Source organism: Vidua chalybeata, chromosome 3 (assembly GCF_026979565.1).
Source record: "Vidua chalybeata isolate OUT-0048 chromosome 3, bVidCha1 merged haplotype, whole genome shotgun sequence".
Taxonomy (NCBI): domain Eukaryota; kingdom Metazoa; phylum Chordata; class Aves; order Passeriformes; family Viduidae; genus Vidua; species Vidua chalybeata.
Window position 1 is genome coordinate 61,252,179 of NC_071532.1, and position 25,889 is coordinate 61,278,067.

The window sequence follows — 25,889 nt, forward strand, 5'->3', positions numbered from 1 at the left end:
GTTTGTTAGTGTGGATGTGGGGAGTCATCTTAAAACATTACAGAACTCTTAACTCTTCTAGGGAGGGAAAGGAAGAAAATTTACACTTTTTAGCCTTCAGGGGAATTTTATATATACAAAGTGTAATTACTCACCTTGAAATTTATCCAGGAAGCTAGAATTAACCACCTTCCTCGCACAAAAAATATAACAATGGCAATGTACAACAATCATGAGTTTCAATTTAAAAGTGAGAGACCATGAATGAAAAGCCATTATTTCATACGTGCTGTTGCTTATTATTCCCAATTCCCTTCTCTGGCGATTGTGTTGCCACTCTGCTCATCTTGTGCACTCTTCTAGACCCAGAGGCAACACAAGTGGTTTTTGACTGATCTGGAGGTTCTGCTGGGGAATTTAGGAAATCCGGTCCCTGCTCATGGGTTCACGTGCAACAGCACCAACATATGTACGTGGGCAAATGCCCATGAAGACTTACTTTTAAAACAACAATAGTTCCAAAATACAGAAGTACCCAATCTGTAATTCAGCTGTTAAACTGTTCAGAATTTGCATTTCTGTCCATTTCCCCGTAGAAAATCCAGCACTAATCCTGTGTTTTAACTTCAAATGTCGGTAGAAGTATCGGCTCTACTTATGTATGTGCTACCTGGAAACCCCGGCTTGCATATTTCGACAGGTGAACGATACGACCCAGCAAAGACATGGCTATAGCACATTCAGATCTCTGCAGGGATATAAAAGTCTGTCTCTAATTCACCTGAATAACCACGTCCTGCACAGACAGTCCATACTCCAAGCGCATGGACTGCCACAGGTGGCGGGCAGCCCGTGTACCTGCCCATCTAGGGGCAGGTGCGGCGCTTGCTCCTCTGCCTGCCCGAGGGCTGTAGGCGGCAGCCATGGCCGTGCAGCACAGCCTTTTAAGGGAGAACAATCTCTTCTGCCTTTGTCTCCTTCACTAAATAGGGTGCTGCAGACAGAGATGCGCTCGCTAACTGGATTTTTACTTCTCCTTGCAGTGCCTGATGAGGAAAATCCCCATGCTCCCACCATGTATTGGGGTTTCGGCTCCAGATAATATTTTCTGTGCATAATAACTTGCGCAGTCTCAGGGAACTTTGTCGGCACGGCGTGAATTTGTCCACCTTTAATCAGCGTTCAGGCCGGAGAGCGGCTTCCCACCCCTATGCATGGGTTGGTGTGCCGCTGCTGCCGCCCGGGAATGGTTTGCTCTCTCCGCAGCTCAGCCAGCACTGCATCAGATTGTTTGGGAAGTCAGCGGGGCTGCCGGGTACCAGGATAAAGTTCTTGGAAAGGCGTCATTGCAAGAGGAGTGAGTACTGCACTATGTGTTGCACGGAGGCTGCGGGGTTTGTTCGGTAACTGCAGGATCGGTGGAGCACCGTGTAATCTTGTAAGTGTAATTTACTAGTTCCTAAGGCGGTGTTCCTAAATTACTTCTGAATTTCACCTGAATCACTTTTACTTTCTTCATTGCTGTTGAATTATTAATGGACTTAAAATTTTCAGATATTTAACCTCTTCATCAGCAGCCTGGCCTCTCACTCGGGTAAAACTCTTCCAAAAAATATCAGGCTGATTTTTGTTCTTCCTTCACAGCTGACAGTGCACACAGGAACCACAGTTACAGCCAGTCACGGATTCGTTTGCTGCTTGAGTGCCATAAAACATTTTCAGAAATGGAAGGAGAAAAAGGGCAAAGTGCTAAAGCTACCAGTGCCGTGGGTGACCTGAGGAAAAGTTGGCAGACCTGGGCAGAGGATCACATTGAGTATCAGCGGAAGAATCCGTTCAGCAGTGATGACAGGCTTGCATCTAAACCTGCACATACTCACAGAGGAGATCCTACCTACGGGAGACCTCCTGAAGGGTCTCGGACAGAGCAGAGAGGGAAAGATGCTCACTCACATGTGGGTAAGGAAGTAGAAGAGCTGTGCTTGATCATCAGAAGAACTGGAGAGGTGGGAGAAGATGGACACGTGAGAGTGACATTCGGGCAGCTGTTTGAAACATATGTGACTATTTCCAATAAAGTAGTGGGAATCTTGTTAAGAGCCAGAAAACATGGTCTGGTTCATTTTGAAGGTGAAATGCTTTGGCAAGGAAAAGATGATGATGTGGTCATCACTTTACTACAATAAGGCTTTGTCCTGGAAGGAACTTTGCTGCATGGTTCCATTTGGAAAAACATCTAGATACCATCTTCACAGGTTTTGGTTACAGAATTTCAACTCGGCGACCTACTGGGACACAAGCAGGAGAGGAAATGGGCAAGAAGGATATTTTTGTAAAAATGGTAGAGATTCAAACAGAAATCACAGATTATGAGCTACTCCATCATGCTGACATTGGATTGTCCTTATTATCATCTACTAGCAAGTATATGGGAGTTCTTCAAATAACTGTGCTGGCCTGCTGCTTTTAGGTTACTGAAAGTATAAATTACTAACTTGCTATCCTACACCACTGATTCCTGCAGGTTGTGAAACACTTACTGCGTGGGAGAATGGGATTTGTAGAACGTGGAATTAAAAACTCTTCTGGGAATTCATATACTTCTTCAAACAAAGAGCCTGGTATATAGCAAAAATTTAGGTTCAGTCTCACATGGTTAAATTGAATAAATGGAAGTTATTGTCATGAAGTAGATAGAAATTCCCAAACTTCCAAAAATATCACAGCAAGGATACTTGATGGTTCCTAAATTAGTTGCATCTTGCTTGGATTTTGGACAGCTGCACTGGTTCTGGTATTTAATACTCTAATCTTACCATCATATCTTCTCCAAACCTTCTGTGTCTCTTGTTCTTTTTGCTTTCTATCTCACACCATTTTTACCTTTTCTGTTCTAACGCTTCAGAAGTCCACAAAGCTCTGCAGCCTTTTCAGCGAATTCAGCTATACCCCTTCAGAGACAGTAGGGTGCCATAATATAAAGATGTATAAGTCAGCAGATACGCTGTATTGGGGCACCTGCGCATTATTCATCATTCCCTTATGAATAAGGGAAAAAAAAAGCTCTTCTTTCACCAAAATGTAGCAATGTTTTTTACAAGAGGAGAGATACTGTAGTGCCAAATGCATAAATGAAAGTATAGCAGCACAGTACCATACCTCATTTACCTGCTTTCAGAGCACAGTTGTGAGCTCTTCAGAAAGAAAAATAAACATAGTTGTAATAGTGCTATGAAAAATAATCAGGAGCTGTATTTACAATAGTCCCCACCAATAAAGCTGTATAATTAGAAATCTAAAGTTCTAATTTTTAGCAGTGCAAATTCTGTGTGGTGTTAACTACAGTACTTGATGGGTCTTTAAGATACTGTTCTTGCATCAAAAGGTTATTAAAATTTAATATAAATTAGGAACTTGATAAAAGTGATGTGTAATTTTATGCTATTTATACAAAAGAACTTCTGTTGCAAAAAGCTTAAAAGAATGGGGTTTTGTTTTGATATTTTCATCCAATGGGGATTTGCATCAAACTAAGTCTTTGGCTGAGGATTTCATTATTTTCTTGCCTCCTTTTTTCTTTTTCTGGTGAAAGGACAATGAAAAGAGGAAAAAAAAAAAGGAATAAATTAATCTGCTGAAAGAAGTATATCTGGGGAACAGGGCAGTCAGATGCAGGTAGAGAATGGATTTTAATCACCACATAATTTTACCACATAGGAAAAGGGGCAATATGTGCTGCACCAGGCACTGTTGGTGTGCTCCCTTAGGTTTCAAACGTACTGCTTCTTTCTGAACAGATCTACATCTTGCATCTGAAAAAGAAGACATGTAGTTTGTGATCTTAACATATTTAAAATGCTTTGTTCTTTTTGGAAAAGTATTTCTTGCCAAATGACATGAGCGCACCTCTCAGGGTATTTCAGCTCCTGTTAGAGGAAGTCTTTACATGCATTCAGATTTCAACACAAATTGAGCTTTATATAGTGCAGTTATGGAATGAGTTTTGTTTAATTCTTAAAATTCTGAAATCCACTCAGTTCTGCTGTAGTGTTAGCTCATAACTTGCAGGAGGCATCATCAGGCACTTCAAGTGTCACCAACTGACTAATGGAATGGCACTATCAGGAAAAATAATACATTGTTGGACATTGTACAAATAATTAATTGCAAGACACACATGTGAGCTAATACATAGCCTGAGCACCATAAGATGCAAGTCCAGCTCACATAAATTTACTACATTTTAATTAAGGCTGGCTCAAATAGTTAAATATCAGCAATCTAGGCTGTCACTGCCATGTAAGTGGTAGATGCTTGAGCACATCTACAAGCACTTTAAGTACACCTCTAATCAAAACAGAAGCAGAGCAAACCCTTAATGACATGGTCTTCCCTACTTTGTAAGCAACTAAAAAAAGCTTGCTCTATTATTATATTTTTAATAGAACCAAGGATTATTTTATAACAAAACTATTATTTATAGAGGGATTTTTTTTTAAACAGTAACAGAGCCATGTTTCCAACCTGCCAGCTTTAGATGAGCATTCTGGAAAATGGGACTGAAATCTTTCTGTGTGCCCATGCAATGATTATAAACACCAAGCTGCCAAACTGGCTCAGCACACAGGTCGACAAATTCAGGCTTGTGCTTGCAGCAATAGCCAGTATTTAAAAAAAAGACTAAAAGACAGATAATAGAATTGGTCAGCTTGCCCACTGGTACACTCTAGAATAAAAAATTACTCCTGAAGCCTGTATAGTCATGAATGCATTATATCTAATGCACATGACTCAGTTTAGCTGCAAGTTTTACAAAATTATGCTTCATCTGTGATTAGATTAACATCTACAGATTAAATAGGAATTTATACTTTTCAACATGCAACTTGTTTGTTTCAGCAGGCTTCCATTAGAGTAAATGGAACAGAATTTATTAAATTGTTTTTGCAAAATTGTAGCATGTGAGGGGTTTTAGTATTACAGATTATTTGGAGTCGTAAGTAAACCCCAACCTTTTTAAAAGGTGATCTTGCCCTATTAAGCATCTTTCAGCTGTTTAAATCTCTCCTAAACTTCACTTTGTGACAGATTACCTCAGTGGTGTTTGCCCTCCTTCCACCTGAAGTCTGTAAACTCTGCATCTGTTTTGGACTGTATATCATATAGGGATTATCTGTGGCTTGTTTTGTTAAACACTGAAGGCACTGTCACCATTTCAATAAATATTGCACATTAGTTTGAAATTACAAGTTTTTATGCAGCATTTTATTGTTTAAAAGTTTTTCAGATTTCAAAGACAATTTTCACTGGTTTGCTCCCATTCTCCTATTTTTATTTACAACTCACACTTAAAAAGACTTTGGAGTAGTCTGAAGTGTTATTACCAATTTAAGCACAATTTCTTTTTATTTTTTAACAGCATTTTATGTGTATTTGTTTCACCCTTTCACCATAAAAGCATTATTCTCTGGGTTCGTGTTAGGTTGGGAGTTTATGTAAAACAGTTGAGCAAAACAGTACAAATAAAGCTTTATCATTCCTAAACATGAGGTCAAAAAAGCAGCTTTTCTCAAGACTGCTAATACTGGATCAAAGAACAGAGCCAGCAGCAGTGGCTAAACAACTTTGCTTTGCTTCTCCAAGCTCTTGGAGAGTAAGAACTGCTGAGTTCATGCTCCTTATTGATCTTTGCTCCTTAGAAAGCTCTACAGATGATTTCTGAAATTTTATAATTACTAAAAGCTTCTATAGAAGACAGTGATAAAGTTAATAGGATCTGCCCACTGTCTCTTCCAGGGGCTAGCCAGTTCAGTAACATATTGGAAGTATTAGGTTAGGTTTTTCAGAAAGTATTTCTTCACCCAATTAAAACAATTATCTTCAGAGTCTAAGAATGCTTGTCAATGCAGAAGGAAAACAGACCACAGTTCTGTGCTGAAAAACACTAACGAGAGGCTGAACATTCCTCTCAGTAATTAGTGTGCCTCTGTTTAATGCTTTGCTGTTTCAGCTGTTCTGAGCCCTGTCTGTTGCTGTCAGGGAACACGGGATATCCCCATCTTTCTCATCAGCAAAACATTGGAAGTGACATTACACCCAAATGTTTACCTTTCCAATTTTGTCATTAGTGGGGCCCTTCTCCAAAGTTAAGACATAAAAGTTGGCCTTTGTGCTTTCATATACATTTGGCAACATACAGAGTCTGGCTGGGATGGAGGTAACTTCCTTCAGAGCATCCCAGGTTTTGGGAGTGACTGGAAGTGCTGGTAACACAGCAGTTCTGGTGCTTGCTGAGCAGTGCACAGACAACTTCAGAGCCTTCTTTCTCCTGCTCTGCCCACCCTCAGTGGGCAAAAAGCTTGGAGTGAGCACAACCTGCACACCTGACACAGACTGGCCAGCAGTCATATATGACATATAATGTCTGGAATAAAAGCTGAAGAGAGGGTTTTTTTGGGGTGTGTGGGGGCCGCTCCTACTGGCCAGCCTGTGGGAGGTCATGAATGATTACCATTGCTTTATTCTTCCTCTTTCCTTCACATATTAAACTATCTTTATCTCAATCCATGAGTTTTTTTCATTTTGTTCTTTCTGTTCTCCCTCCCCACTGGGTTAAGGGTTGAAGAGTGAGCAAAGGGCTATCTAGGGTTAACCTTCACAGTCAACTATTCCATTGCACTGGAAAATCATCCCAAGATTAGCATTTATTAATCCTTTCTGACAACAGTTCATGTTGATATTTTACATATTACATTTCACAGTTCAGTACACTTACATAAATTAATTACAGATCAGAAAACATACACAGTATTAACTCTTGAAAGTCCTTAATGTACAGGTATTTCACTAAGTTAGGAGCCAGCTCAAATCTCTTCATCTATTACACAGTCAAAGTTCAGTGGCTTTAAGTCACACTTTTCCTACCAAATGTAACAAAACCCTGAAGGGCTGCAAATAACATGCAAGTGCCTACTAATACGTATAACAAGACATTAGGAAGAAGATCTTACAGAGAGGTGTAAACTCTGCCAGGTAGAAAATGCAGTTCTTCAGAAGAGTGCAGACTCTCTGAAGTACTGTAAGAATGTTACAACACATTGTATCAGTAAGGCAGCAGGTGCTGGATCCGCGGCAAACACAGACTGTTATGTTCAGGGAAGCTTGCAGGTGCAACAGATGTTCTCACTCAGCTACATCTGAATGCATTAAGCAAGGGCATTTGGTTAGTTCGGCACCAAGACAAGCTCTGTGAACAAAGAAAATCCACTCCATGTGTTCTGGCGTTTTAACTTGCCAAACAGTCTGCCTTATTATGGTACTGAAAAACAAGTGCTAGCATTCCTGATCAGAGTCATGCAGCAAAGGCAAAGTTCAGCAGGTTCCTTAAGCAACTTGGCATGTTCCAATTTTGGGCTGAGTCCCTGCTATCCCAAAGTCAAATCACATTGCTCTTATGTAAGTCTGCCACACACACACTGCAGTTCAGACTGGCTTCTCTTATGACTTCATTTAGAATCCAAGTTTAGCCAAGGCATTAGTAATCTGCAAGGGACTTGCAGTGAGAATAAGACCAGAAAATCTAGACTTTTCTATCTACTGCCATGCAGAACAGCAGTATATTAAATCCATTCTTTTGAACTCTTCACATTCTTTGTAAACATACAGTAACTAATTTCAAACATTGTGCACATAAGAGGGAAAGAAAATCTTTAGGTCTATTTACACATAAACTATATTCTATGTTACCCAGCATTATCACATTTTGGGCACATATTGTATTCATGTTTAATGTGTCACTGTGATGCAAGCAAGTCAGGTAACACGGAAGTGGTTTTGCACCAGAAAGTCACTGCTGTACTTTCAGCAATGTACCTACTCATCACTAGGCATAAGTAACACATCATACAAATGCAGGTGGGAACAAATGTTTGAAATGTTACCTGTAATCCCAGAACAATGCATCTTGAAAATGAAAGCTTGATTCTGCAGTAAATACTCCCTTTGGCACCATTCATATGCTGTTACTTGTAACTTGTTGCCTTGGTTGCAATACATTCTGCTGCTACACTTTGCCTTTTAATAGAAGAGCTCTCTGCCTGTGTGTATGTATGTATGTATTATGTATGTATCTACACAAATTAAATTAAAATTTTATCTAAAATACATCACACTTTTGCCAGGGAAGTATACAGACTGACATATCCAAATGGAAAAATTAGGTTAGCAGCTACAAATTCTGTGTGTATTTCCTCATAAGGAACTAAAGCTTTTTTTATCCTCGGATACTATTGGCAACATCAAACTGTGCAACCTTAAATCAGAGCTCAAAGACCAAACTGGCTGACAACACAAGCTTTCAGCTGGCAGCATTTTCAGTTTGCAGTCTCTCAATCAGTTGTTCAGCCTATGAAAGAGAGAAAGCAATATATTAACTACACCATAAGCCTTCATTTTACTGAAAATTCCATGTTAAAAACAGTGACACTAACAGAGAATTTGCTTTTCACTTTTACAGATTAAGTGTACAGGAGAAGCAGAATACAACAATTTCTTTCAACAGCAGACTCACAGTTTCCACCAAACACTCATGAGGTGATCAGAAGAGGAAACATAACCTGTGGAGGTCAGAGGAGCAAATGAACAGCAGATCTGCTAAAGCACTGACTTCATAGTCCTCAGAAGACAGCAGTGCTCAGAACAACCCAATGGTGAGACCTGGGACTCTCTCTGAGCCACTCCAGAACTACGTGTTGTGACCTCTCATCACCCACCCGGCTGCACCACCAGCCACGAACGCTGCTTTTTCAGCAACTTTGATTTGGGGATGTGCAATGGTACCAGGATACTGCAGCTACCTTGCAAGGACAGGTGCTTTGCTGTATCAAAGCAGTGAGAGTGAGGTTTAGATCTCTAGAGAGAGAGATTTTTCAAAGTGCTTTAGTCAGTGTCAGTTCAGTCTCATTGCTAATCTCTACTGACATAAATCAATACCAACGTTTCTGTAAAGCAGGCACTAGGTTTAGTCTAAAGATGACAGGATGAGAAAAACCACATTAAGTGATAAATGCAGTCATTAGGTGGATATGTTTTCACCTACACGGGATTAACCAGGTTATGTACAAAACAGTCCATCACATTTGAATATAGCCTTTTATATTAAAACCCAAATATTTACGAAGTGTCACAGAAGCACATCACAGAGCCTGAGCCTTGGGCAAGATCCAGAACTACTGTACTGTTTGCTGTTAGTCATTAGCACTCCATTCCTTAATGTTTATAAGCATAAAAAATAAAATTCTCTGTTTATAAGCATAAACATTAAGGTTTTTACCTTTATTTTTTCTCAGTTAATGCAAAATATACATAACTGAGAATTACAGCAACAACAAAAATATTTAGTCAGAGAATTTTTGGACACAGTTAAAAGGTTAGAAAGACACGGCATTTTCAGCTCACAACTGAAAACCTACGGCAAAGCTCACCTGCCTTACACTTACCGTGATAAACCAGTAGGAATTGATTCTGTAGTAGATCCTGGATAAGAACCCCAGCTGGCTGGCTGGGGCCAGGACATGGAGATGCAAGTGGGCGATCGAGCAGAATGGTGGCCAGTGAAAACCCATCCTTCAGAAAATGAAAAGAAGTACAAGATAGTGGTGATGTTAATTCAAGAAGAGGAACATCGCAGGTTATTTAACACGATCCACAGAACTAACAACTCATTGCATTTTTGATGTACACAGATGCAAGAACAAAAACATGCCCTTTCATTATACTACAAAAAGCTCTTCGAAAGGTCATTAATGTCCTGCTTCACATCTCTGTATTTAAGACACATTTTTAAAAGAAGGAGTTAAAAGAAAAAGTATCTTAAATGTATCCTATCTAGTTTTCAGCTGGAAAGCCAATTTTCATTATGAAAAGCTGACTCCCTATCCCTCTACAGTGCTCAAATTATGTTTACAGTTTTGAGCTATCAAGGGCCTTAAACTGAAGGGTCCAGCACCAAAATCCACTGAATTCTGGTATGACTGAAACACAATGTGGTGCCCTGCTTCAAAAGGCCAAAGTTTACCTCTCTTCTAGCATCTAGGATTTAGAGCATATTTGCAACACATAATGAAAGAGTAGCCTCTTGGGTAAGTTGTTTGAAGTGCCCTCCCTACTCCAAGATGTGTTCAAGAAAGAATCTCAGTGCTGGAACCCAATTTGTGCCAGAACTTTACCCAAAAAAAAAAAAAAAAGTTTATATTCAATGCCAGCAGATTTTAATTGAGAATTCATGCAGTAAGTGAAAGGTACACCTGATTTCTTCCACAACTCACAGTGCAGGTTCTGCCACCATCTCTAAAGTAACATTCTGAAAAGTAAAAAGCACACTCAATAGAAGATGGAAGATTTCTATTACATACCTTACATCATTCAAGTCACTAAAATTATTCTTCTGCAGAACAGCTTTTCCCACTTCCATCATTCTCTTCACTATTAAAACACAAATACATTTAATTTTAAAAATGTATTCTTTAGAATATTAACTACAACAGACTAATCTACATTGAGATCACAGACATGGGTTCTTCAAAATCTAAACATTGTAACTACTCCTAGTCAAAGAAAAGACAATCACGAGAGCGTGTGCAATGATTTACTTGAAAACTTTTACTGATACAAACTTCCACACTTGCAATGCTTTCCAGTGTGATATTATAAGAACTTTGGCCAAAGCCATGCTATCACCACACCCTTATTAAAAAACCCAACAAGTACTGATTGGTCAGAATTATGACTTTACACTAACTCCAGTGTTCTATCTCTACACAGCTACAGGACTTTGATCTCCAGAACCTGTGAAGCCCGGAGTACATTTCTGAGATGGTACATAAATTCAAAATAAAATAAAATTGTCAGTATTTCTTATTACTAGCACACAGTTTCGTTATCACTGAACAATGCAGTAATCCCAATACAAAAATTCAAGGCAGAAGTCAGAGGAATGGCTTTGAACCAAAAACAAACAGAAGTTTTTTTCTCTGGAGAAAACCACCCTCTGTTTACAAGAGAAATACAGTGATGCCAAGATTTGCAAAATGCAATTATAACTCTTTTCTTGCATCACCTGTAAATTTCCCTAAGGTGGAATTTCTTCATGGCTGCAGTTTCTTATGTTACTCAACACACTTAGCTAGCCATATCTTGTGAAACAAATTGCAGGGCAATGTCCTCTTAAGGGGAAAAAAACCCAAAATAATCCTAGCAACAATAAACAATGGCTTCAACATTTTGGAATTTTATTTTTTCAAAATTTTTTAAAGTTAATTGAAACATCATTTCCCTTTTTCATCTGTCACTCCCTTTTTTCCTGGCAAATAATGCAGCACTTATCTGAAAGTATTCATGTTATAAAAGTCTTCTGTAAGCTTTTAGAATTGCATATGCATATCTAAGACAATGCAATGAAGCAGCACATAAATGCTTTAAAAATAAAGCTGTACTTCCAATAAAATGCAGAAGCATCTATACTCCATGCAAACTGCAATGCTTTTCCAGAACTGCACAAAAAAAGGTGGCATTCTAGACCAGCACATAGAAGTTCCCAGAAAGGGTAAGTCCCTATCTACACTCACTCACATCAGCTATTTCCATGTTTACAAATTGCGTCCAAAATTGTAATTTACTTGACAGCCCCCTATTTCAGGCTGTGAAAAATGATTTTCCTTGAGGTTAAGCACACACTTGCAGCCTTACCTAGAGGTATATGCTCTGTCTTCAGTGTTTTGCAGTTTCCCATATGCTTCACGGGCACCACCAGGTAATGGTGCGGAGCACCAGGTTTTATATCTCTAAAGCAAACAAGGTCTTCATCCTAAAAAAGGATGCAAACGTTTTAAAATGGATAAGGACGAGGATACTGGCACAGAGGCGGCAACAATGTCCATACCCCATGTCCCAGTTGACGCGACCAGCAACAAAAGCTGAGGGTTTTTTGGAGGCAGCCTCCAGGCACGGTGCGCGTCAGCAGTCAGGATTCCTGACTTTCCTGACCTTCCGCAGTCAGGATTCCTCGGCGCCAGCTTTGAGGCTTCCGGCTGCTGGGCCAGCATTTACGGAAGGCACGGTGCTCTCCGTGCGAGCGATGTTTCCCCGCTGTGCCCCTGCCGGAGCTGAGGGCCCTCAGAGCCGCCGCGCCCCCGCGCAGCCTCAGCCGCGACCCCCGGGCCAGCCCGTGAGGGAGCGGGGAAGGAGGCGCCTCACCCACCTCGCAGGGAAGCAGCGCCGTGCCCGGCTCCTCCCGGCGGGCGATCCTGCAGAACACGCACTTCCCGTCGTAGCCATCGCGGCCGCCATTCCCGCCTTGGCTCCGCTCAGCGGCGGCGGCAGCACCCGCGGCCTCAGGCCCGGCCATGGCCCCGCTCCCGGTCCCGGTCCCAGTCCCGTTCCCGCTGCCGGCCCCTCCCGCTGCCGGGGCTCCGCCTGCCGAAGGAGGAGCGCCCGGCTCCTGCCGCCGGGCACACGCGGAGTGCTACTGGCGCTCGCCGGGAAGCTTTCCCAAAAAAACCCCAAAACAAAAAAATCATTAAAAAAAAATGGAGGGACTAAAGCCCTGTGAATGCATTCTGAGTTCATTAAAATTCGAATTGCCTCAGGGGCAAAAAAAAAAAAAAAAATCAAAACACGCTGTAAAGAGGGCGGATAGAAGGATAATAAGTGCTCATGACGCTGGATCTTTCTCTTTCTTTACCAGAAAGTTATGTCCAGCAATTCTTTGGTCAATACAAACCAAGAAAAACCTTCAAAAAATTTAGACATTTTGGCCCTATAGTTCAAGTTACTTGGATTTTTATATATACACAAATAATCTTAAAACACCATTTCAGCGCTGTTGCTGTTTGTTCAGGGTCACTAATAGAATTCCAGAGATTTTTCCAACTGAGTCTACATTTTTTTCTTCTACACTCCCAGCAGTGAGGGCTAAAATCTGATGTTCGTTCTAACTGCATAAGCTGACAGCTCTGAAATTGTTGCCTGCTCATGACAGCTACGCTAATTCAAAGCCAAAGAAGGATATTTAATAAAATCACAGAATGGTTTGGGTTGGAAGGGACCTTGAAGATCATCTCATTCCAACAATTCCCCCTGCCATGAGCAGGGACACTTTCCACTAGACCAGGTTGCTCAAGGCTCCATCCAGCCTGGCCTTGAACACTTCCTGGAATGGGGCATCCACAGCTTCTCTGGGCAATCTGTTCCAGTGCCTCACCACCCTCCTCCCATCAACTACTTCTGAAGCTAATAAAGGGTAAGTGGTAGTTAGCCTTCAAGTTCTAAATAATAGTTTCTATTTTAAATCATTTGCACTGTTCATTAGACGAGAGCTGCAGAATCACTGACCCTGCAACTTAAATGTATTTTGTAATGCAGCTTAAAAGGCACAAAGTGCTTGTCCCACAGGTGACAGGCTACAGTATTTTAAAAGGTAATGAGATAAAAGACTGAGATTTTCAAAAATCCTTTTTTTTTTACAGCAAGCAGTGCCTGTACAAACAGGACACGGTTGGCTGTTCTACCTGAGGCAGCTCAACTTGCCAGATGTGCCAACCTGCAGAGTGCTAGGCAGTTCCTTTGCCTGCTCCTTTTCCCTGTTACAAACAGGCAAATCACACCTTTTAGAGTTTACAAATGAGGATTGTTCTAAATAACTAGACTTTCCTTTGCTCTAAAGCAAGCCTTTGTGCAAAACATCCAACACAAAACTTGCACTTAAAGCAGCACCAAATAAAACATCTGCAATTACCTGGCTACTGACAAGCCTAATTTGTGAGTCTGTGTTTGAACACGGTCCTGTATCAAAAATCTGTATCCAAGTACCACTGAAGGAACACACATTTCATGTTGCAGGAACAAGATCTTGTTCTCTCCGAGAGAAAAATTACTAGTGACCATAATTTTCCAGTTATTTTAGGAAAGTTGTTACTGCCATTTCACTCAGAACAAGGCTCACGGATAGCACACTTGTTTAGCTTCACACGTAATTGTAGTTTGTTTTCTTTTAATGCCACTGCTGTACACAATGAAAAATCAATAAAACCCAAGAACCAGGTACTTTTAAGACATCTTTGATGTGCTTGGCTGGACATAAAAATATCTGTGAACACTTTGGAAATACAAAAAGGGTGCACGGACTTTTGATTTCTGGGAAGAGGTTGGTCAAAAACGATAAGGGGATACAGGTCATTCACTGCAGCTGAGAGTAGCAGCAAGAACTACTGGGTAAACTGCTGTTTACTAGCATTTCTTAGCCCTTTGTCAGTCTGTCTCAGAGTGAATTCAGAACACATGTGTCTTTAAGGACACAACATACTACACATACAAAAAACCCGAACCCCAAATCCAACCCCACCAAAATCTCCAACCTCCTTATTTGTGTTTGTAAAATACAGTATTGCTGAAATTCTCTTTTTTTTTTGAGGTGGCACAGGTATTTGTCAGCATAACCTGTAACTTAAGCTGCATCCTTTCATCTTTAAAATGTTCTAAAGTTTGTGAATAAAAGATGAAGCATCTGTAACAAGTTTCTGAATGCATAAATTCCTTTATTGAAAATATTGTGATAGCACTGCATTACATATATTCAATATTCATAGTTTCAAGGGTCACAGAATTTTGATTGAACAACACTGTTTTGAATACAGACCACAGCATTTAGATATGCTTTGACAAGGATAATATAATGGAGTAAGTTGTAGGTAGCAAGAGTGAAATGTATGCAAAATGTTGAACTTTGTTTCATTTTGTTTGTTGTGGGATTTTTTTGTTGGGTGTTTGTTTGGTTGGGTTTTTTTAAACTATTAAGTGGTCTTCTGCCAGCATTTAAAAGAGCAAAGAGTGTTAGACATTCTGGGTATCTTCAAAGCATTATGCTGTTAACAAATTCCAAAATATTTTAAAGCATTACCAACAAGAACTTTATTTATGGCTGTAGTAGACCACAAAGAAAGGAAGCGTGAAAAGCTCGTGTGCAGCGTGTTACAGGCTTACTGTGTATAGCATTGTTTTTTAAGACTGTGAATCTTCTGTGCAAGATTAAGATTTAGAAATGCTTTTGAAGGAAAAGCAATTGGCTTTTTTTAATTATTATTTAATCTATTCAAAAAGGAAAGAGCAGTAACCTAAATTGAGTTGTATTACTCAGTTAATAATATTCCAACAATAGATTGTACTGTTTTAATGCACACTACTGCCTCTAAAACCTGCCTTTCTCAGGACAATGAAATGTTCAAGTCTAAAGGCAGGACAGCATCCTAATATATTAGTTAGGCCTGGATTGTGTAAACAAAACCACAGTTTAATGGCAATGCAGCATTCATCAGCAAACAGTGAAGACTGCCAGTCCTCTCTCACACTCTCCCCATTTACCAAATGTTTTATAATTTTGTAATATATTTTATTAGTAAAATAAATTTTACAAATTTTGTAATATAGTCTTTTCAGCTTTGGCAGGGGGGGAGGGCGAAGTATCTGATAATTTTATTAAAAACAAACAAGAATATTCAGTTGACTGTCAAATCCTAAACCAGACTGCTGCTTGAAGTATTCTTTTGAAGGAAATTATATGTGTAATTATTAGGAAAACAAGTTTTACACTAACGTGACCTGGCCTGTTAGAAAAAGAACTTTCTTCTCTAAATCTCAATTGTATTTTCTCCTTAACAAATTCTTCAATTTGTAGAGAAATGCTCATAAAAGCACAGTGGGTGGCTTATTTTGAACCATTTGGTAGTGATACAGAACAACAGTTCTCTTAGTTATCTCCTTCATAATCAGTCAAATAATACTCAGGCAGGTGCTCAGAGCATGCTATCCCAATTCTGTGGCCTGGAACAGAACTGATAAAGTCTACACCAGGGGGCAGTTGCCAAGTGTCTCCATACACTGCCAAAATAGTTATCTATTAACAGGAATGTGACAGCAGAGTTAAGAAGAAGCACTATCCACCTTCTCCCTTATTTCAGGAAAAGAAAATGAAACAGAATTATGCACTCAAGTGTTTCTGCCAGGAAACAAACCCTCTAATTAGGGTATAATGGAAACCAAATCTCAATTACAAAATAAAAATATAAAAATTAACTTCAGAAATCAAATAAATTGATTCAGAATAAATGCCAATGCGTAAGAAACCCACTTCAACAGTAATTATCAAAATGAGATTTGAAACATTAAACAAAAAAACTCACAGCTAATACATTTACAAAAAAAAATCTACTATACAATAATAATAAATAAAATAATTTTAAAAAACATGTTCCCTTAAGTGCTGTGTACACCTATTTCTGATTCTTTTCCATGGCAAACAGTATACTGTAGATTTTGGTAAAATAATATTTTATTTTTGGTCAGCATTTGCATGTTGAACATAAATACACATGGAATGTACTAGACAGTTATAGTTCTTCCACAGGATCTTTTTCACAGTTACATAAAAAGTTTTCAACTTATACATCATGAACATTTTCATAAGCATTGTATCTTCAATGGAAGAGTACTGAAGAGGAAGTAAAAAGCACTTCAGAGTGAACTATTACTGTTCTGTCTCTTACTGCCTCTCAAAATCAATTCTTTTATTGTTGGGCCGTTCAGTTGGATTTTTTGCGTAGTCATGCTCTGGTACAAACTTGAGGAAAAAGCGTGTAACATTGTGAGGCAGCCTGCACCTTCTGGATAGCTTTAAGTGCCTAATGGATCCAGTCCTTAAGGCAGTCAGTGTTTCACTCAAATGTCCATACTTCTACGTCTTGTATTATGAAATCTTCTTTCTTAGTTAAGATGTCATTATTGAAGGTGCTGCAGGAGTTGCTTCGCCCATGATACAAATCTGCATCTAACCATAAACCAAACCGGCCACTAAAAGGAAATACACAAAAGATTTGGTGTTACGTGGAACAGTAAAAGTACTGGAAGCTGTATAAACAATCAAAGAAGCAATACAGAGCAATCTAGGTGACTCTGAGGCCAAATGTGAAGAGCTCAGTACTGGCAAAGCACTCCCCAAGAAGCTCATGGAGCCGTTCCCTTGCTTTTGTTTGCACCGGTGAGCGGGGCAGCGCGTGGGACCCTGCGAGTGCCCACAGCCCTGTGTCACCCGGCTGCTCTCACTGCCAGCTGTGGCTACAGCAGGGCACAGACCTTGGGGTCCCTTCCCTGTTTGGATGTGGACAGAGCACCTTCTGGTTATCCACTCCCAATGCAAACCATGCCCAGCTGTCCCATGGTGCAACCTCCAAGTAAGCTTTAGTTGGTTGTACAGCCTTAGCCCTTGATTTTGTACCTACTGACCTTTGAAACAATGACGTGATTATACCCTACGCTTTGTGCATTAACAGCAAAACAACATATTAAGGACCACTTGATAAACCCTAGAAACTGATGGCAAAATTGCCATTAGGGATTATCTTCCAGTGACAAACTGCTTCAGCAATGCGTGATCTATCTACCCAAAACATCTGGTTTCTTTTCCTGGCTGAAAACAACCCCAGCTCTGCTTGCCTAACATCAGTCACTCTAAGCAAACAAAATCGCTCTCAGTCTGTAACAGAAATTAGATTGCTGAGGTATCTCTGCTAAACAGCTTACTACAAGTAAGTTCAGCCACATTACTGCGAAGTTTTTCTTGCACCATTGTCCTTATTTCCATTAAAAAAAAAAACTGACTATATGATTTGAAAACCAAACACTCACCCTCCACCTCCAAGCTCCAGAGAGGTAGTGTCTCCATTGATGAAGTACGTGTTTTCGCCACTCCATTTAAATACCTGAGGAGGGGAAAAAGCATGAACATATTTGGACTGAGGATTCTTGTAACCTCAAACTACTGGGTACCCACACTTAGCAGCTAAAGAGGTATGGTCATCTTTTACCATTTTTTTAAAGAGGAAAAGGTAAGGTAGAAAGTAAAGGATCAATACATATTTAAAACTATGAATGAACAAAGCACCCTAATCCTTATTTTAAATGCTGCTTCCCTCTCTAAATCAAGTGGTACCTTCTTAAAAAGGAACAATGTGTTCAATGTGAAAAAAGTGCATAAGCTATGAGCAACAAGTGGTATTTCAGCAGCACTCTTATCTCTGTTTTGTGGTCACTGTGATCCCAAGAATGCATGAGATTATATCCTGTTCTTGATATCACTGCCTTTCCAGGTGAGTCTTTGAAAGTCCACACCTGAAGTCCTTCCACTCCTGAAGTCCTCCCCTTCAACTCACTTAAAACCCTCTCCTCACCCTTACAGACTGTCCTCTCGTCAGATAATTTCAGACACTTTTGCTTGAAGTACTGCATTGAAGCAATGAATGATTAACTGCATTCATCAACATCTGGCACTTTTTCTTCTACACTCAAACATGCTATTTTCATAAAAATCTCATAAATGCTTCGGAAGTGGAACCCAAAAATCTTATTTCAGAAAGTGGACACCCACCCACTTACCTTGAAATGTGGACTGAAAGTGTAGAGGAATGTTTCACCAGTGCCATAGTAATGGTCACTAAACCTGAAGGGATGAGTAGCATATGCTCCAAATATCTGTTAGAATAAAATGGTTACGCTACTTTTGCGGAAAGTGCAGAATTCAAGAGAAAACCCCCCAAACATGTCAAAATACTTCCTAAGAACAACTAAGCTGATTTTCATGTTAGAAGAACCAACTAGTGAAGTGTATCAGATGTGCAAGTGTTCCTCCCTGTACCCTGCAAGTTAAAAGCCAGACGGCAACAATGGCAGCAGCATTGCTGAATCTAGCAGCTACTGAAGAATGGGACCTACAGAGAGGCATTGCTTGTGACAGCTCCTTAACTGAGATACCTAAGAAAGGTATTTCCAAAGGCACTACTGCACTCACTGCAATTCTAAAGCTTTTGTTAGTGCTGTAGTACTTTCCTCTGGTAACTCTAGTTTAAGCAGTAGAAAATATAAAAGAATACACCAATGCTTTATTTTAGTATGACATGACTTCACAGTATGACTAGCATTTCATAATGATCATTTAACAAAACACTGCCCTTTCTGCTCCACCCCTGTGGAACCAGCGCTCCTCACCTGGTTGTCCATATCCTTGACGACAAGAAGAACTGGACTGTCAAGAGAAGCTGATTTGCGGTACAGAGTCTTCAGGCTGGTCCCATGCTCCAGTGTGCTGTATGCCAGGCGCCATGGGTAGCCCTGCACCCGCGCAGGCAAGCGCCGGGCAAGCTAGGCAGGGAGCAGGGAATGAGGGAAATGGTTACACAAGCAACACAGGCAGTGCCCCAGCCTATTCTCTTTCTCACACTCGAGAGAGACAGTACCACATCTAAGAAGGAAACCTGTGGGCTTTCAGCCATACCTGCTCTATGTGCATGTTCTCCAGAAGAGCGCTGTGATGCTTTAGGATAGGCAAAGTATCATCTTCTTCTTCTTCTTCATAGTAACTGCAAACACTCTTACGTCGTTTAGCTTCTTCTACAGTAATGATCTGTGGCAAGAGAACAAGTGTCCAACCTAAAGCACAGTTCTTAGACCATCAATCCTCTGTTGAAGTCAATTCATTTAAAACTTACTCCTCAGCTGTCACACTGTTTGGAGAAAAAACACCATATGGGATAATTTTATCAAGCCTATGTACCCTTAAGCAAATGGGGAAAATCTTTAGCTAGGGCTCAGTGCCACCATGGCACATAGCAAGCAACAGCAAAAGCTCTGAAATGGAGCTGATGAGAAAGGGGAAGCAATGAGGCCTAGCTACAAAACAAACAGGAAACCTTAAACGATCTTTTCCTTCCATTAATGTATCACCACAGCAGTCTCATCTAGGAGCAGGCATTTCAGGATGCAGCTGCAGAACCCACTGTCCTCTGCTATGCACCTACTGTGCACCTCGCTGCCAGTAAGGCTTCCAAATGGCTTTCATGTTACACAGGGATCAAGTTTTGCATAATTCCTCCACACCTTCAGGATCACTGCTGGAACTTGCAGAAGCTGTCAACAGCCTGGAGGTCCTGCACACACCTGCCCCTCAGGCGAGAAGGCAAATGTGCTAGACTGACTCCAGGTGTAGATTTAACCACACAACAAAGCACAGAAGTTTTGCATGAGGACCAGGGCTGGTAAGGAGCTCTCACAGCCCTAATACCCTCCATCACACTGGGCATCCCCAGTGGGATGAGAGCTACACATCTGCTGCATGTACTCATGTCCAGTCCACGCTCTCCCGCAGATGCCTGGAACTGAGCAGAGCACGTGGGCACTGGCACTCCAGTGCAGGGTCAGGAAAAGAGAGGAAGGCAGGATCACAAGGCAAAATGCAGCCTGCAGAACAAACACTGCTACGTGTCCCTGCACACCTAAGCAGTTACAGGTATTCCTGCCCATGATACTGCAAGAGCTCTACAGTTTCATCCTAACCCTCCAGCCTCTCCTTCTGAGACTGCAGATAATCCTGTGCTGTAAAATTTTTCATATGGTCGATTTCAGGAAAGGTTTGCACTGCAAAATTAGGGTAATTAAAAATCAAAAAACCGCCCACAACAAAATGTTCAAAAAACCCAATCTTTCTACTTGTATCATTGTTTTTTCACCTTCTGACTGGTTTCCCTTCCCTCCTCATCTCCCAGAACATTACTGTATATTTTTTAATTAACACCTTTAGACATTAAATCAAAAGTATGCAACTCCCCTTTTGAGGACTTTCTTTTAGGAATAGTCTCCCTTCCAGGAGTGGGGGAAAGGTACCAGATAACAGCAAATTAACCAAGAGGTATCTGTAGCAAAATACAACCAAACTCACTTAGGCAACCAGAGAAAACCTATTAACACAGCTGTAAATTGCAAATTGGCTCCAGAGACAGACAAGCCCCCTGTCTTCTCTGCATACACATTTATTCAGTCTCTGAACTGGATATGTGAATGAAGTTCAGTCAACAACTGCAGTAAGAGTCATCTGCAAGATCAGGTACTTACAGATCACACAAAAGCAGAAATGGATGAAAAGAATCGACCACTACAGAAACCAGATCTCCAAAGTCTTTCAAAGATTTCATGGGGCTGAGAAAGGAAGCCACCAGAGGTGGAAATGCCCCTCACCTGAGTACAGAGCACGTTTATAACTAGGACAGAAGTTCCATCATCACATCCACACTGTTCAAACAGGAAACAATTTGACATACCTCCACAAAAGGCTCCTCCTGGTTCGGTCTGGCACAGTAAATAATTTGAATATTCAAAGGCATTTGTCTCTTTTTCATCATCTAGCAGTTTATTTTCAGTACCCACTACTCTACCCCTGCTCTAGGGGCAAGAGTTCTCAGCCCCAAGAGTGACAGACAGCTACTGGCCATGGCATGCTGTGATAAAATTGCTTATATACTGCTCTACAATTAGAGTTTCTGTTTCCCCGCAAGGGAGAGTGAAACTTTCACAGTCATCATGCCCAAATTTGGACTTTATTCAATAGAGATTTCCTGGCAAACCTACTTTAAAATGGTGAAGCTAGAATATATTACAAATAAAAGAGACACATCTTTAAAAGCAGTTTCCAGCTTTTCTTCCTTTCAATAAATATCTAAATAAAACAATGAGAGACAAGCTCCCAAGTGTGGCCAGATCTCTCCTACATCTGTCTTTAGATCACTGACTCTCCTTCATTGTGGTTTTATGAAAATGGCATGCAAATAACTGAACAGTAAAATCTAAAGCAATGTATGACTGCACTCAGCTCTAAGCAAAACAAGGAAGGTGTTTTTTTTTATCTTTCAGCTCACAAAGCACTAACATTGAGAAGCTACAAAACTGTAAAAATATTAGCTCCTTGGGAATAGAGGTTGCTACAGTTTAAATGTAGTTTGTTTGTTTGAGCATTTTGATCTTCACAGTATGTTCTGTTGAAAAATGGAGCTTGGAAGGTTGCTACATTTAAAAGCTCCATTTTTCAACAGAACATACTGTGAAGATCAAAATGCTCAAACAAACAAACTAAAAAAGAGGGTTGTAGAATTTAAAGAAAACAAGTTTATGTTTAAGATGAATAATCAGATTACTTTTTAAATCACCATCAAGATATTTCCCACTTTGGAATTTATGTGTCTGTTTCATTTATCCCATGTCCTTAGCACAGAAAGTGTTTGAGCATTGCAAAATATGGTTTTGAAAAATGTGTGTAAGCTTATTTCCCATAGAAACTAGGCTTTGTACGCAGAAGAAGGAGATAACAAGCACAGGCATGCCAAGTGGTTAAAACAGATTGCAGAAGACCACACATGAAAAAGCCGAAGTCCAATGATAAACTTACCCCACTTACACCCAATATTCAAACAGTACTGCTGTGTGCACCCGAGAAGCAAGTCTGGCCTACCACCACACACCAATCCATTTCAACCAGCACATAGGAGTCTGGGTTGATGTTTACGTACATATATACATTTTGAAGAATTTATTTGTAGCACATAAATACAATAGGAAATACACGAGGAATTTAGCAATGCTGACCACATATGCCTGTATAGCTTTGCAAAAGACTAATATCACATCTTCAAAATATTTACACAACTTTTGCTGGTTGCACACCAGAGCTCCCAGTTGTTTACATGCTCTTTCTAGGGAGAGAAGAAATGAAGACTGAAGGAATATGACTACATTTGTGAAACAGATACAAGCCTTAAGGAATCCTCTATATGAAGCAACAACTGTTATAAAGAAACACCATAAAATCCTCAAAAGTACAACTGCTGAGATTCTTAGCAGAGGATGCACACTTGACACCCACATGCTGTATGTAAAGGCAGAAAGCACTCACCTCCCAGCTTTTAGTAGTGGGCTCACTAAAGAAGTTGTCAATCATGTCAAGTTCCTCCTTTTCTACCACAACAAAACCTTGCTCTTTGGCATCTTTCCCATATATTTCTGGTGACCACTGAACAAAAAATGTGTACAAGTGATCCACCCTGTGAAGAGAAGAGGAGGAGACAACCATTGTTCAGTGGTCCATGAACCCAAGACTGTCATGTAGCACAGAGGTTTTGCCCAATGTCAAAGCAGGGACAACTACACAAACAGGATACCCATGTACCTCCACCCTCCCATACCACACAATGCAACAGCTCCCTCCACCTGGCAGCCTGAACCACTTCAAGGTTTCTCTGCTTTCATTCCCCACAATGAATTTTTCTCCTCCCTTTCCTATATGCGAAGTCAAAGCATCATGGTAAAGCAATATGGCTTGTCCATTCCAACACAATTCATATTAAGCAGTCAAATTGATTGATATTAGGTCATAGACACAAAAGTTAACTCTGTAAAACATTCACTTTACCCATTTAGTTTGACCTCCAGCACGAAACAAGCAATGAGATCACCAGTGAAGTCTACACTACAGTTTTAGCTGCCCTTTAAAAGTTAGAGGCTAGCCACAAAACAATCTTCATTCTCTTAGCATTATGAAAATAAGCTGTTACTGACAGCTTTGCTAATGATATAGTACCAGCAGCACATGCTCTTCCATAAATGTAGTCAGCTCTCAGCCACTGTTTTTAAAAGATATTCCTTGACAACATCCATAACAAACCACAAAACAATTCCTGAAGAAGGAATTTACATATTAAAGTTAAAACAAACACGTGCAATTTCAAACAGGAATACAGCAGTGGATCCACTATACAAGAAGCTGAATTGCCAACAAGAAAATCAGACCCATGGTAAAGAGGGCAGGTAGAAAGATAATAAGTGCTTATGACACTGGATCTTCCTCCAGCTTTTCACCAGAAAGTTACGTCCAGCAACTCTTAGATCAACAGAAAACAGAAAAAACCTTTCAGAAATATAGACATTTCCCCCCTGCCCCCCATATTTCAAGTTACTTGGATTTATATGTATGCACAAATAATCTTAAAATACCCTTTCTGCACTGTGTACAATTTGTTAGGGTCACTAGTATAATTCCAGATTTTTTAAATGAGTCTACAAAAGACTAAAGAATTTATGTCGCTTCATCATGGAAATAATGAAAAAGGAATAAATTAGCATTACTGTCAGAAAAAGCAATCTTATTAGCTCTTTGCTAATTAATTTGAGCTTTAACAGAAAAAGACATCTGACTTGAGCACTGTGTATTTTACATACAGTAGTCCTACTCTGGAAAGCCAACTATTTCATTCCTACAAATCCCTAAGAAAAGACAATAAAAGTAGTGGTTTCTGCTGTCTGGGTAAGATCAGTTTGAAAGCATGTTTATGCAGGTGGATGAAGGAGAGCAGCACACTTGTATATCAGAATCATAGAATATATTTATGTTTTAAGCTACCTCTGGAAATCATCTAGGCCAGCTCCTGCTTATAGCAGAGCTAACTTCCAAGTTAGAGGAGGTTGCACATTCTTGTCCATTTGAGTTGGAAAATCTGCAACAGTGATTCTGCCAAGTTCTCCATGCACAGGTTTTTTTCTCTTTTATCTCATCACCATTTCCTCCGAAGCACGTGATCTGAGAAGGGCCTGGCGCCATCCTACGTTTTCTGTTTCTTGTCCCCTCCCCTCCATTTTTTAACCAAATGTCTAAAAGGAAGAGGGGCCTAATGACCACCCAAGTTGTTTGGCTGTACTTCCTTACTTGAGTCAGCAAGAAGTGGTGTGTCCTTCACTACTGCAGGACACTGACATGTTGAGTTTGCTCTCAACTTCCCCAAATTCTTTTTGGCAGAGCTACTCCCCAGGCCGCCTGTCCCCCCATGCTGCTGCAGGAACTGCTCCATCCCAGGTGCACAACTTTTGCATTTGCCTTTTCCAAATTTCCTGACATTTCTGTCAGCCTGTTGTGTTGAGGCCCCTCTGAAGTAGCCCTGCCCTCCAATTATGAGCACTCTCCAAATTTTGTGTCATTCCCCAAATGACAAAGGCATGCTCTGTCTCAAGGTCCATGTCACCAGTGAAGGCATTAAGCAGTATCAGTCCCCAGGAATACCATTTGTACCTCACTGCCACTCAGACCAACTACCAACCCTGTGAGCCCAATCAACTGAGGTCAAGTCATTTTACAAACACCTGCAACCTGCCTGTCCAGGTCATATCTTTCTAATTTGGCCATAGGGATATTGTGGAAGATTGTGTTGAAAGCCTTAGTAATGTGATGGTATCAATCCCTTGCTCTTTCCTTGCTCAAGGAGCTAGCAATCTCGAACAGAAAAGTTATTTGCCCTTGGCAAATATGACAGCTGATCCTCATCATGTCTTTCCCTCTGTGTGCTTGGAAATGGTGTCTATAAGGACTTGCTTCCTAGGGACTGAGGTGAAGCTGACTGCCCTATGCTCCCACAGATACTTCCTTGATTTTTCTGACAATGGTTGCAGCATTTGTCTTTCCAATTATTGAGGAACGCTCCCCCTGAACACAACCTTTCAAAAGATGATAGAAAGCAGCTTTGTAATAACATCAACCAACTTCCTCAATATACTCAGAACATTTCCTGTCAGGCCCCATGGACTTGTATATGCTCAGTTTATTTAAGCAGTACATAACTAAGTTTTCCTTTGCAATGGACTTTTGATAAATAAATCCAGACACTCCAGATTTAAGAAGCAGCAGCATAAAATAGAAATAGGTGATTACAGAGGTGATGTCATTCTGAAAAGGGATGCTCTACTAATAATTTTCTAACATTACGCTACAGTAGTATTTCCAAGCTACAAAATTGAAAACATGCGATCCAATTTTTAAATTGAAAAACCATTGAGGAACTTTGTTACAGTCAACTAGACAGCTGTGAAAAATTTATCCTAGAACTCAATAGCTGTTTTGGTGATCACATGCTTATGAGTGTAACGTGCACTAAAAGAGAGACATCAAAAAGCAAAGTACTTGGAAAGAGACAACTATAGAAACATGAAGTTAGTAACTC

General features: G+C 40.3%; 2 protein-coding genes and 1 long non-coding RNA gene across 6 annotated transcripts in view; 1 reads left to right on the plus strand and 2 right to left on the minus strand.

Annotated features, from left to right (window-relative positions):
- The first annotated feature begins 531 nt into the window (after positions 1–531).
- LOC128786053 (uncharacterized) lies at positions 532–5,523 on the plus strand. Of its 2 annotated transcripts, none has more exons than XR_008430162.1 (2): positions 532–1,417; positions 1,624–5,523. It is a non-coding gene; the product is annotated as an uncharacterized LOC128786053 (long non-coding RNA). The 2 variants fall into 2 exon arrangements; XR_008430161.1 differs by having other exon boundaries at positions 532–1,336.
- Positions 5,524–6,665: 1,142 nt separating this feature from the next.
- On the minus strand, positions 6,666–12,538 carry HINT3 (histidine triad nucleotide binding protein 3). Its single transcript, XM_053939033.1, has 5 exons — positions 12,236–12,538; positions 11,725–11,842; positions 10,392–10,461; positions 9,477–9,603; positions 6,666–8,383 (listed from the first exon to the last, which is right to left on the minus strand). The coding sequence occupies exons 1-5, from the start codon at positions 12,380–12,382 to the stop codon at positions 8,336–8,338; spliced, it is 510 nt and encodes a 169-aa protein (XP_053795008.1). The 5' UTR covers positions 12,383–12,538; the 3' UTR covers positions 6,666–8,335.
- Positions 12,539–14,549: 2,011 nt separating this feature from the next.
- Positions 14,550–25,889, minus strand: part of NCOA7 (nuclear receptor coactivator 7) — a 61,948-nt gene continuing 50,608 nt past the window's right edge. For 2 of the 3 annotated variants that reach the window (XM_053939026.1, XM_053939025.1), the window contains exons 11-16: positions 22,799–22,946; positions 19,355–19,483; positions 19,069–19,221; positions 18,460–18,555; positions 17,713–17,786; positions 14,550–16,878 (exon numbers count right to left, since the gene is read on the minus strand). In XM_053939026.1, the coding sequence (XP_053795001.1) occupies positions 16,743–16,878; positions 17,713–17,786; positions 18,460–18,555; positions 19,069–19,221; positions 19,355–19,483; positions 22,799–22,946 (736 nt within the window). In that variant the 3' untranslated portion in view covers positions 14,550–16,742. Of the gene's footprint in view, positions 16,879–17,712; positions 17,787–18,459; positions 18,556–19,068; positions 19,222–19,354; positions 19,484–21,173; positions 21,323–22,798; positions 22,947–25,889 lie in introns of those variants that run through there. The other variant, XM_053939027.1, reaches the window with a different exon arrangement.